Source organism: Paramisgurnus dabryanus, chromosome 23 (genome assembly GCF_030506205.2).
Source record: "Paramisgurnus dabryanus chromosome 23, PD_genome_1.1, whole genome shotgun sequence".
NCBI classification, from domain to species: domain Eukaryota; kingdom Metazoa; phylum Chordata; class Actinopteri; order Cypriniformes; family Cobitidae; genus Paramisgurnus; species Paramisgurnus dabryanus.
Window position 1 is genome coordinate 17,106,219 of NC_133359.1, and position 13,601 is coordinate 17,119,819.

Below are 13,601 nucleotides of genomic sequence, written 5' to 3' on the forward strand. Positions count from 1 at the left end.
TCAATGGATTGTGCTAAGCTATGCTAAAAGTGATACCGCCAGATGCGGAAATCAGATGAATGGATTCCAAAACGGTAAAACTCAAATATTTAAATCAAGGGGAGCTGAAAAATTAGCATATTTAAAAAAAAGTGGAGTGTCCCTTTAACACTTCCAACCTGACATTTGATACCAGCAGCAAATCGCCAAGAAGAAAGTCTTCCTTCTGTCTTACATTACCTCACTTATTTATAGGATGTATGTGAACAACAGAGCCACACACACACACACACACACACACACACACACACACACACACACACACACACACACACACACACACACACACACACACACACACACACACACACACACACACACACACACACACACACACACAGTGAGAGAGAGAGAGAGAGAGATAAAGACAGAAGCTTTAAAAAAATGCAAAAGTTTGACAGAGCCGTCTGAGCAGAATGACTGTTTACACTTTCTAAAACCAAAAGTAGTAAACTAGCATTCCCACACTGTATTTACCTAGCTTCTATGCTACGCCACAAAGACGCATAGGTCATTCCGAGCGTGACATCACAGCGGGGGCTGTTTTCATTGGCCGGGCCACAGGGGCCGCACGCCACCCTTGCCAAATGCCAGTCAGCTGCTTTTTTTGGCTGACGATGGTCACAGCCACAGCGGTTGCAGCTGAATGCACATCGTAAGAGAAACGCCGGGATACTTTAGCCACTATGGTTGGAAGATGATTCTGCAAGACTGATATTTCAATATATAGAGGGAAAGTTTTGTTTCGTTGACCTTAAGTAATCCTTGACACCTGACACAGCGCATGCATCACGCAAATGTTTTGGCTAGAGATAGCACGGTTTACAGTAGCTAAAAGCACTACGGGTGTACAAAGATAAAAAGATGTATGCTGCAAAGATTGTGAAAAAATGAAAGATGCTGCAAAGATTTTGAAAATGCAACACCCCAGAGACAACCCTTTGGCAAGACATTGGCAATTGCCTAATGCACCGTTAAAAATTAAAGATAAACCATGACAGCAAAATTCATACTGTCAAAAACTCCCTTAGGCTGTAAAAATGGTACCACACATTCTTCTTGAAGGTGTGCATTAAAAACATCTTAAACCAATTAACACATGCCTCATTCCTGATGCCGTCATGACAGGCAAGCAAGAATGAGGGAGTGTACGGAGAAATCTTTATTTTGCTTCGGCACAACCAAACCTCTTTTCCTATTGGCCGATTCCCACGCTGCTGTGGTGCTTTTTATGGCAGGTCGTATGACTAACAAATTGCACAAGCAGCAGTTGCGGTGACCCCTTTGATCTGAGCGACATGGGAAAAGTGTAGGAATCTGACCGCTATGTTCAAGGGTATCCAAGACTGTTGGTGCCACAAACACAGCTTTGGAGATCGACCTACAGTACTTTTTAAAAGCCATGTGAGCGCTTTAGAAAACATCCTCTGGTTGTAAATATCTTTTATTTTTATAGCAAGCCAGTCGTGGGACACTTTTAGACTTTGGAAGCCCAATATGGATAGCAGGTGCCGAATCAGGAAAGGTGCCAAAGGCAAAAGCATAAACAAATTTAACGAAGACCACCCTGGATACGATCACTGCGTCTATAAGGCCATAGGGCATTCAGATGCCATGATACATATTCTTGTGTGATCCTTTCTATGTTTATTCGGTCACTTGGATTCATAAACAAATCAAAGATTCAGGCATTAGTGAAAATAAAAATAAAAACAAGGTTACAACAAAAATAAATTGGGCTAGGCAATAACAATTTACGCCATCATAGACTAGCATAAAATAATCATGTAAGTTACATCCAATGTTAAACCGAGTTGACATGAAAATGTGACACCGATATACAAAATGTCTTGCCCAGGGATACCAAGAGGGAATGTGATGTAATGTCCATGTTTACATAAAACTGAGCAGATAGCTTGGCAGGCCATTGTTTTGTGTCGCAAGAATGTTAACTTGCATCCTTCTTGTCGTCAGCATTTGTTTACAATGTCCAATGATGAAAAACAGGCAGAAGCCAGCAAAAGTCTTTATTTGCCTAAATCGATTCACAAAAACACAGAGCAAATTAAAGGTGACATAGAATGATTGAACAGGGTATTTATCCTTGTTCTGTGATGTGACAGGTAGACACACATTTTTTTGTTTGGGTCTGTAATGCCTTAGAAGCTTCCTAAAAACCTCTCTCAGATAGCTCTATTAGGGTGGGGGATTTTAAACAAGTGGTTTTGCACCTATTTGGCTCCCCCTACTGGCTTAACTTGCAATCTCATTACTGATTGGCTGACTTTGCTGCCACTCAAAAAATGTAGCCAATTATTTTAAAGTGGAGGGGCAGTGAGATGCCTGTGATGTCATAAGCATCAGTTTTTCAGATTAGGCCGTTTTCTGGCAGACATTTCTAAAAGAGGAATTTCTATGAGACTGAGATGTTTAGCATGTCTAGCACTTTTTGTATGTTTGTGAATGCGGGTAGGCCAGGTAAAAATGGTTTTTCATTCTCTGTCCCCTTTAAAGGTCCCATTCTTTTGTGTTTTTGAAGCTTTGATTGGGTTTACAGTGCACAATATAACATGTGTTCATGTTTTGTTGTGTTAAAAAAACGCTTAGGTTACTCACGTAACCCCGGTTCCCTGAAATAACGGGAACGAAGCATTGCGTCAGTTAGCTGACGCTATGGGGGGAAACTCCTGTTTACTCCGTGACTGAAGCCTATTGGTTAACGTCTGTACAAAGTACAGACCAATGACGTTTGAACCCGCGCGCGGGAGGAACGCGTCCCTATATAAGCGCGGTTCAATCGTCAGCAGCTCATTATTATTCGACTGAAGCGCGCAGCCGAATAACACTCGCTGCGTAGACGTTTGTAGCACGGCAAGAGACGCAATGCTTCGTTCCCGTTATTTCAGGGAACCGGGGTTACGTGAGTAACCTAAGCGTTCCCTTTCAATACGGTTCACTTCGCATTGCGTCAGTTAGCTGACGCTATGGGGGAACGTAATCCCATCACGCCGTGCATACACAACGTACTGAAGTGCCTTACCGGAGAGACACTGCGTGTGGCCCTATACCCGGCATATTCACAGCTTTAAAAGCAAATGTGTAAGCACCATATAAATTGTTGACGCGCACACGGTGGGGTTTTAAACGCACCGGGGGCACATAACATAGCACAAGACGGCGAGGTACGCGCCGCGGCTGTGCGAGATAAGTAAATTCAGAGTCACGTTGGTGAGCTCGCTGAGCGCACCGTGGTGTACACATAAAACGCATGAGCGTGCATGATTGAGCCGAGAGAACCTGCGCTCGTAGGGCAGGGACGTCTAAGCTGTACAATCTGACAACGTAGACGGCGAAGACCAGCCGGCCGCGTAGCAGATATTAAATATAGATATAGATACCCCTGTAGACCAAGTTCATGAAGAAGCCAAACTCTCACAGAGTGGGCTCTATATAGGACATAGCTCATAGAGGGGCGTGAGCCAGTGCGATGGTTTCAACGATCCATCTAAATAACCACTGTTAGCAACAGACATACGTAGTGAGTGATCTGCGAAGCTCACGAACGGCCGATCTGACTATAATATGCGGCAGAACGGTTCGTAGCGTGGGATTATACAGATACCACAATAGTGTGAACCCCGGTGCACCCTCGAGCGCATCGGGATGCATATAGGTAGTATTATAGTGCACAGATCGGTGAGCTTTCCAAGCGCGCCGTAAATGTGTATTGACTATAAATTGCACGGGCACAGGTGAACACTTGAATACATCGTGAATGCATATAGATGAATCAGAGTGTTATAATGCACAGGCCGGCAAGATTCTCGAGCGCGCCGTCATGTGTTCTGATAATAAATTGTGCGCACACGGGTGAACTCTTCAGTGCACCGTGAATGCGTATAGATAAATCAGTGCACACAACGCGCCGTGAATGTGTACAGATATGATTGATGAACGTAACGGTGGGCACCCAACGCACCGTGAACGTACACAGATGAACAACAATGTATGTGTCACAAAGCATAACACAGCTGTGTATACAGGTGAGCTTTCCCAAGCGCATCTTATTGTATACCAAAATGTTATAGCGTGTACATGTGAGCTTCTCTAAGCGCACGGTGGACGCATATAATTAAAACCCATATCGTGCATACAGGTGAGCTAATGGGCGCACCTTTAATGCAACAAACCTCAGTAGTGCGCGAAGCAGGGATGTCGAAGCTGTAAACTGACAACGTGGACGGCGGGGACCAGCCGGCCGTGTCACAATTGTCAAATGAGAAACCTCTGGGACCATGCCCATGCTCTAAGACAAGTGAGCATAATTGTCACGGGAGGTGATAACGTCAACGATCCATAAATAGCCTGTATTGACAGGTGCTCTAGTGAGTGATCTGTGACGCAGATAAACAGCTGATCGTCTGATGTACGTCAGACGTATGTGTCATACAGGACCTTGGACAGTTCCAGAGCGCTGTGCCTCGGGCACCGTCCGCATCTGAGAAATGACAGGCTTATGAATAAAGTGAATGGCCAGCCGTAAAAGCATGGTTCGCTGTTACCGCCGCCGTCCGCATCTGAGAGATGACAGGCTTGTGAATTAAATGAATGGTCGGTCGTAAAAGCGTGGTTCGCTGTTATCACGGCCACATAGATATAGGTAGGGGAGAGAGCCGCCGTGCCTCTGTAGTGAGGAGAAAAGTGTTCCCCCGGCGATTCGCGGGGGGTTTTTACTTTCAAATGTCACTAGACAGAATGGATCAGACTTTGCATAAGGACGCCTCGTGAAAGGGGTCCTAGCAGCTTGTGTCAATGTGTCATAAGGCACGTAATGTAGGTCGTGTCCCACGGATGCCATCTCCGCACGCCCATCGTAATGGGTTAATATTGGTAGTTTAAGCATGAGATGCGTATCACTCTGATTGAACATAGCTTATAAAGCGATGCAATGGGTTTATAAAGGAGATGACTCGTCAGCTTGTTCAGGGGGCGAGATCTCAGTCTGGTTCGGTAAATAATGAAACCACCGTAGATTGCCCGACCGCATTATCACAATAACACGGTCGAGAGTGCTGCAGTGCTAAATCATCCTCATAATGTACCGTATTCACAGTACAAGGTGATTTATATGAGACAAACGGCGTTCCACGCGCCGAAGGCTGATTGCCGTCGTAAAGCGTGTTCAACCCACAGCAAATGCTGGGCTAGCTCGTAATGACAGCACTTCATGCAGCCGTGTGTAACTTAAGCAAGCTTCCCGGCCGTCAGCTCGGGGCGGGACCTTTGCTTAGTCAAACTGAAGTGGACTTATGAACAGAATGCCACGATATTCAGCTCTCTGAGGCTCGTTAGAGGGGTACGTGTGCCCGTCTTAAACGAGATGCCGCGCGCGTCTGACTGTGCGCGCGCTTTAAGCTTTGAAACTTATTGTGGCGGGTAGCAAGCTCACTTGAGGTTGATATTACCCTTAATATCTCCGAGTATTGGAGCGGAGGTGTGAGCGTCTTCGGATCCGCTAATATAAATCAGCTATATGGCCGAAAAACGTCATAAACCGCTTGGCTGTAAGCCTTTGAGTGGCCGTCCGGAGAGGGCGCGATTCAAACGCTTGGAGCCATGCAAAAGTCTGAGGCTGTCCTTCCTCTAGGAAGAGAGAATAACAGCCGTAAGACCGTGCTCGTTTGCGCCATCAGCATCGTAGCGGAGAAACTGAGGTGGGCTGCGAGCGAATTTGGCAGAAAGGTGTTAGAGACACCGTACAGTCGTGGGGTGTCAATACACAGTATATGGCCAAACCGGGGTCTTTTCGGCTAGCGTCGATAGAATTATGGACAGCGGACCATGTGTGCGTATTACTGATTGCTTGTCAGTAAGGCGATAAAGTGTTTAGAGACACCGTACAACCGTGGGTGTCAATACACAGTATAGTAAGCACGGAAATTACTCTTTTTAGAGGAATTAAATACCGTTCGCCACTATAGTGAGGTCGCATAACCGACAGTATTACACAGTATGTTTGGATAAACAGCACACAGAAAACATTACAGGGCAGTCCAGCCGAGGCGCGACATAACCCCTTTTCTCCCAGACAGTTTCGTTCTCTGTTGATGCAGCTGTGCTGCGGAGACCAGAGCTCAGCCGTTCAGGTGCACAAGCCTCAGTAGTGACGGTGACCGAACGGCTCACGGAGCAGAGCAGTATGTCTAGGTGGTTTAATGTCAGACTGAACCCATCGCAGAGAGGAAGTCTGCCGTGAGGCCCGCGGTTTTGCCGTTTATTAAAAGGGCAGAAAAACCGGGTATATATATAAGAATGTACCAATATTCAGCGCACTGATATAGGACGGGACTGAATAAAGGGAGGTATTCGGGCCTCAGTATATTATAAACAAATTCGTTCTGCCTCTGATTCCGTCTAAACCAGAGAGAAATTACCAGGCAGACGAAAAATGAGCTATCTGAAGTGAGATCGGCTCAGGCCAGTAAAGCTCTATAATAAGTGTTTTAGCGCTCCAATAGAGGCGTGTCCGCCTTATCGAGCAGACGAATGAGATCGTGCCGCTCCAGGAGGGGAGGGGCATGAAGCTCTCTTATAATGAGTGTTCTTGGTGCTCCAATAGCGGCGAACCGGCCCTATCGAGCAGACGAATGAGATCGCGCCGCTCCAGAGGGGAGGGGCATGAAGCTCTGTAATCGTTGAACACTGGACAGCTGCATTTAGAGGCAGCGAGCCGTAATACCGCGTGCTAGCTAAGCCGTTAAGAGACCTCACCACTGTGGGGAAAGGAGCGAGGGACTCCGCGAGCGTGGAGCACGAGTGGCTGTGCTATGACAGAGACAGGAGCAGACCGCCCGTGTTTGCTTGTCGTATGCATCTATCCAGGTCTACGGTTCCCCGCTTGTTCATCTCAACAAGAGAGGAACGGCAGAGGGGAGCAGCAACACAGACAGAACAGCCATGCGTCGTGACGGTATCACCCGATGCACTCGGGGGATTAATATATGTGCCAGAGATCTCGCCACTGAATTTGAGAGGAGCGAAGGGACTCTGTAAGCATGAACGGTTGCGGTGTGACAGAACACAGGGGGGGTTAGTCCGTGTGTGCTTGTCTATGCATCCATCTAGTCTCATGGCTCGCCGTGTGTTCATCCCGGCGAGAGAGGAACAGCAGGGGGAGCACGAAACATGGATAAGACAACCAAAGCATAAGCGCGGTCCCGGCGTGGGAGGTGCCAGACCGGTAACGCGCTCGGAGGAAATTCATAGCAGAGAGGCTCACCGAGCCGCTGTGCTGGACGCTATTACAACAGCGCCTGCTCTTTTAGCTTATAGCTTTATATTAAAAATATTGATCTTACCGGGCGGCCGCAGGGGAGACCTCGTCAGGCGTGTCCGCTGCACAGGGCTCGTACCACGGCAAGCGAAGGCTATCTTCGGTTCTCGGCCGGAAAGCGGCAGGGGAAGACGCTAGGCCTGGACTCTGCTATCTTCGGTTCTCAGCCGGAAAACGGCAGGGGAAGACGCTAGGCCTGGACTCCGCTGCAGGGCTTTTGTCAACGGCGAGGTAAGGCTTCTTCTTTTCTTCGGAGCAGCGAGAGGTTCGCGCTGAAGGAGAAAATAATGAGCTGCTGACGATTGAACCGCGCTTATATAGGGACGCGTTCCTCCCGCGCGCGGGTTCAAACGTCATTGGTCTGTACTTTGTACAGACGTTAACCAATAGGCTTCAGTCACGGAGTAAACAGGAGTTTCCCCCCATAGCGTCAGCTAACTGACGCAATGCGAAGTGAACCGTATTGAAAGGGAACATGGTATTTTTCAAACAATTTATCTGTATACCGCTGTTTTCACTGTTTTCTGTTTTCCACAGTACTAGGCTGTAGTCCAAAACGAGATTTAGTAGTCAAAACCCCCCTTACTATGCATTCGCACCAGACTCGGTAGAGGCGGCAAGCGCAAGTAATTTACATGTTAAGTCAATGCAAAGACGCAAATAGGCGTCCTGCCGCGGGAAACGCCAGAGTTGAAAAATCTGGACTTTGGCGGATAATCGCGCCATTTTAACCAATCAGGAGCTTGCTCTAGTAATGAATAGGGCTGCACGATGTGAGGAAAAGTTGCGATGTGCGGTGACATTGTTTAATGTTGCGATGACGATGTGAGTTGCAATAAATATTTTATATTTTTTCATGTTTTAGGGGCCATTCACATGTTGCGCCTAAAAATGCGTGGAAAACGCTAGACAGGTAGGTTATTGTCACATGATATGCACGCTGCGCTTGTGTCATTCTGAAAAGTTAAAATGTTTTTTAAAAGCTTGGGATAACGAGCGTGTCGCAACGCGTGCGAGTCGCGACCGCGGCGCTTCCAGATGGCGCACATACATTTGAAATAATGAACTTGAGCGCACAATAGACACAATATGAGAATCACCGCTTCCACAGTACCTGTGTTTGCGGCGTCACCTCTCCTAAATCCAAAATAATTCCATGATATAGCTGAAGTGCTGTTCCTTTTCACCACAAGGTCTTCGTCTGACAACACATTTTCCTCACTCTTCCCTCCTTTTTCCGCCATCGTTTTTGCTAACAGGCACAGTGTCGCAACTGACACCTCACAAATCAATCTGAGCGTAGCTGACTTGGGGGTTCCCCTGATTGGCCTAATAGCATGAACGCGCAAACCATCCGTGCGCCCCAAAATGCCTACTTGCATACTATATAGTATGCAAAGAGTACGAGAAGTAGTGCTTTTTGCCTACTATATAGTATGGAAGTATGCGGTTTGGGACGCAGGGCATGTCTTCAGGACTAAACGTGATAGGTTTATTACATGCGCTAACCGTTTTCCCTTCATTCATCGCGTCAAGGCTGTCTGTTGCGATGTGTTCATCGCGTGAGTTCATATCGCGATGACGATAAAAATTCAATGTATCGTTCAGCCCTAGTAATGAAGTCATTACAGGAAGCCAGTGGAGACGCAGAAGCCCCTCCCATGACGTGAATTTCCACGTGAATGTCTCGAATGACTAGAATTTCACATGCGGTTTTTCATGTGCAAATGAAGCAAGTAAACTCAGGGTTTCCCGCAGCATATTTCAGTTATGGCGCCTAAGGCTGGAAACCCTGACGCCTTAACTAGGTCGTCAAAAAAAAAGATAGCTGCACAAAAGGCCGTCAAGTCCATCTCGCGCATCACATCACAAGCGGGGACGTGCGCCGCACGGCCAAAATGAGAAAGACGTGGTGCGGAACTTCACTGTCTAGAGGTAACTAGCCAGTTGATAAAACATCTCTGAGTATAGCGCAGACGCGCTTCACACCGCGAGTGTGCACGCGCACCACACGACCAAAATGAGATAAGACGTGGTCCGTCATGTCTGGAGTATAGCCAGTTAATAAAACGCGTGTCCGTGAGAAGTGTAAGTGGATTTATATTTTGGGGTTATTTAAGCCAGCCTGTTATTGTATTAGTCTATAGTTCTTGCAAATTTAAAGTAAGTTAGTTGGTGATTTTGTTGTTTGAGCAACCTGCTAGGGTTTCACGTGCCTGTTGATTAGATATAATTGTTGAGCGCTCTTGCTCACGTTATTTATGTGCATTATTTACATGCTACAGTAGTTACACTCCTTTAAGATAATGTAATTAATAGTGGGAAATAATCAGTTTTTACCATTTTTGCGCTATCTATCATTGTTCGGCAGACGTTGTACAACATCTGCTTCAGTTTTGTGTTTATTAACCCTTTAGTTTCACTTCATCATGCAGCTAATCCCATTAAAGGTAAAAACATTTAATTAATTAATAATCTAGTATGTGTTCATTTTTGTCATAGTTTCTTCAAAATTAAGTTTTATTTTTGAGTGTTTTAAAAATAAAAATTGTATTTATTTATTTTATTAAAATATTTTAATTTTCATCATGACGCATACGCCCCGCCCCTTTGATTGCCACGCCCTCAGCACCACCCACCCACCCAACCCTACCACCTTAACTAACACATTTTCTGTGGAAAAACCCTGAAACTCAAATGTTCAAGCGTCCAACTACCCGCGTCTGGTGTGAATGCACAGTAACTTTAAAACAGTTGTTTAGTTTGTGGTTCATACCATTTTTATAAAAACCCAATAACAATTAAACAAATATAAACTCACTTATATTACAGGAAATTATAACTTATTAACCAGCTTGTGCTTTGCTTCCGTCGTTCCTCTCAGGGTTGCCAGATCCGCGTAACAAAACCAGCCCAATGGCCATTACAAATTAGTCCAAAAGCATCTTAATGACTATTCACTGCCCAAATACTAACAACTGATGAACCAAATCCATCTTTAAACCACAGAAATAAAACAACCTGCAGAAACTGTTTAAAAGTAGCCCAGTTCAGAAACTACCAAAAGGCAGAGGACCTGGCAACATATCTTAAGGACGCACTTTTGGCACTTTTGACGGTTAAAGTTTCATTGTCCTATGTTTTATTTTAGGATCTCACAGTGTTTCACTAACACTTGCTAAGCTTTTTTAGAGCAGACCACCAAACATTTTCAAGCTGCTTACGTTTAACTCAAATTTAGCAGAATAATTTTAGAGGATTGGTGCAGAGACAAAGTTTAAAACCAAGCTCTCATTAATGGCATAAGGTCCTTTATTTGCTTCATTTGAAACCCCAAACCACCTTTCCTCTGTTTATAATTAAGGAGAGCAAATTAGTCTGTCTCATCTGGCAAACAGGCCAAACTAACAGCATTCATATCAGCTCTTAAAAAACCCACAAATGTAACCCCCAGTTCCTGCACCTGCTAATTCAATCACTTTCAAAACAGCTAAGGCAAAAATTATGTGAAGCCATATTTACAATCAGAGTCAAAATCAGACTTGAAAATGGGTGATCTGTTATTACTATAATGGAAATAGGATATATATAGTAAAAGCCCTGAAAACTAATGCAACCGTAGGTTCTAGAAAAGGTAGTGCAATTTCTAAAAGGATCTGATAAAGCCACTTCCTCAAACTAAACTGCTTCCTTAAAATTAAAATGAATAACTGTGATATTTACATTGGAAGTTTGCCGTCTGTCCTAATTTCTCAACTTTAAATATATATTTACATATGAATAAACAATTAAATGAAATGGCACATCTAAACAACAAAATGCTAACGTCTGACTTTTTTGACATTTGAAACAGTACAATGTTAAAACAAGCCAGACACCTGCAGGGTGCAACTTCTAAACATGGAAAAACCACACATGCAGCAGCGCAGAACTGAAGCTGTAACCACATGCACACTTATGCGCACGCCAAATGCACCAAGGTCAAAATGAGGAACAGCTGTGTGCTTCAAACATGGCGAATCATTGCAGCATCTGTGGCACTTTTTACAGATCATTATGATGATATAGAGAGAAAATATAACTATTGTTTCCTCTAAGGCCTGCCTAAAGCATTTTTATTAAACCCACAAAGTCTTCATTTAAATGTGTGTGTTTAAATGCATCAGCACTGTCAACAAAGTCACATCTGTGGCAGGAAGTTGCCGTTACCGTGACAACTTGAATAAGCCACACAGCCCGATTTGTTCACATGATGCGGTTTGTTATGGTATGACTTTTTTACCCCTCACCGGCTTTCTGAAAATGTTGTGCTGTATTTTGGTCACATGTTCTGCATGCTTTAGGCAAAATAATTAAAGAGGTTAGTATCTAAACATACCCTTCCCCCTGACCAAAGACCGGAACAAGCTGATACATGCCAGTGAGCAGCAAGTACACGGCTAAACAACTTCAGTGTTTCAGCAGTTACCGTAGCAATGTCACATTGCAACAATAAAATATGAATTATAGATGAAAAACCCTCTATACTTACATACAACGGAGCTTGCTGTGGATTCAGTTTCATGGCACTGACCACTGTGGAAAAGAAAGAAAAACATGTTAGCAAAGTTAAATTTTTACAACACTACATATTCAATCATTTCTTTAGCAGGTTAGAACTAAAGGTCTTCTCGGGTCCAAAGAAATGTATATGCATAAATATTTTTTTGCATTAAAGAAAGAGCCAACCTGAGACAAACCAAAGAAAATTAGACCCAAGTCTGACCCAGTGGCATTTTGTTTTAACCAACTAAACCCGCATGTAAACGGCACGGACGTGTGTGCAGTCTGCAGCCCCGCACGCACCAATTTGGCACGCTGCTCCACTTATTTGCCCTTGTAAAATGTGCAATCAAAATTGATTGACAGGTCTGGCTCAATGATAATTATCTACCACCAGTCACACGATGTCGCAAGCACTCTTGGCAAACAGACGAGGTGGTGAAAAAGGGCTTGATGCATACCCGCAGGTCTTCTGGGGTCCGTTAAGCAAAAATACATTCATTTTAAATTACCCGAGACCTGATGGCGCTTTTATTATTCCCGAACCTTGTCCGAGACACACACAAAACCTCAGGTTTTAAGATCTAAGTGGACCCATGAAGACCTCTAGCTAGGACTAGAAAATTAGCTGTAGCCCAAAGTATGGAACATTCAACATTCTGCCATTTAGAAAGAACCATCTATTGTTTTATCTACATCTCTCTTGTGCACCTCTTTAGAGCGGCTATGTTTACTTCAGTCTCCAAAAAGAGAGGCTTTGCTGCCTACAGTGAAAATTCAAACCATAATATTGTGGCAGGCCGCAAATGTGCAGCACACCTGTAAGTTGCAAGAGGGTGTAACGCTTCACCCGGGCATAAGAACCACCACAGCCTTTCACCCGCAACACACAGCCAACCCAACCACAATCACAAAAACTCTAGACACCTTCCAAATCTCAACTGTTTTAGGCATCAAGATTTAGCCAACACACAAAAAAATCTTCTAATACTGTGACGGCCCCAAAAACAGCCCCAAAAAGAGAGCTGGGAAAACGAATGACATTGGCGTGTCAACACCGCCTCCACCTTCTGTTCACTGACGATGATAAACCGCCTCCAGCTATTGTTCTGTAATCTGCCCCTGGTGAGGTATTAGCCTTTAGAAGGTCCTTGTGGTTATCTGTGGCCCCGCTCATAACTTGAAAGCGCACACACACAGAGACATTTACAAGCAAGCGTACTTACCTAGCCTACCAGATTTCAGTTCTCCTTACAAAGCAGGAACTTGAAACAAAAAGAAATTACTGAGAATAAGACTCTCTGAGGAAGCTTTAAGCATTACGACATCATGGAATGGATTGTCACACTTTTGCTCTTCATGACTTAATCGTGTTGTAAGTCCAATCAAACACATCAAGATGAGTCTATAGCTACCCACCTAGACGACATTAAAAGCTGCCCAGTAGGTGTCACAACAGCTCACTAGCTTCTGGAAGAAAGATTAGGTGTTATAAACTAGACAGTTTACTAATCTGGTGCTATTTTACTTCGATGCTGCCAGGCTACTTAACTTGAACCCCTCTATGGCTCCCATGCAGGCGGCATTCCCAGACCGTGCAGAAATCCCTCATCTACAGGCCAAGATCAGGCATCCCACCTGCTGCTTTTTCCACTCAGAGAGGCATGGAGATTCACCAAGAACCCCT

General features: G+C 44.8%; 1 protein-coding gene across 8 annotated transcripts in view; it reads right to left on the reverse strand.

The window, feature by feature from the left end:
- akap13 (A-kinase anchoring protein 13) overlaps window positions 1–13,601 on the reverse strand; it is a 140,113-nt gene that overhangs the window by 94,109 nt on the left and 32,403 nt on the right. For all 8 annotated transcript variants that reach the window (XM_073813285.1, XM_073813286.1, XM_073813284.1 and 5 more), the window contains exon 2: window positions 11,904–11,947. In XM_073813285.1, coding sequence (XP_073669386.1) covers window positions 11,904–11,936 — 33 coding nt within the window. In that variant the 5' untranslated portion in view covers window positions 11,937–11,947. The remainder of the gene's footprint in view (window positions 1–11,903; window positions 11,948–13,601) is intronic.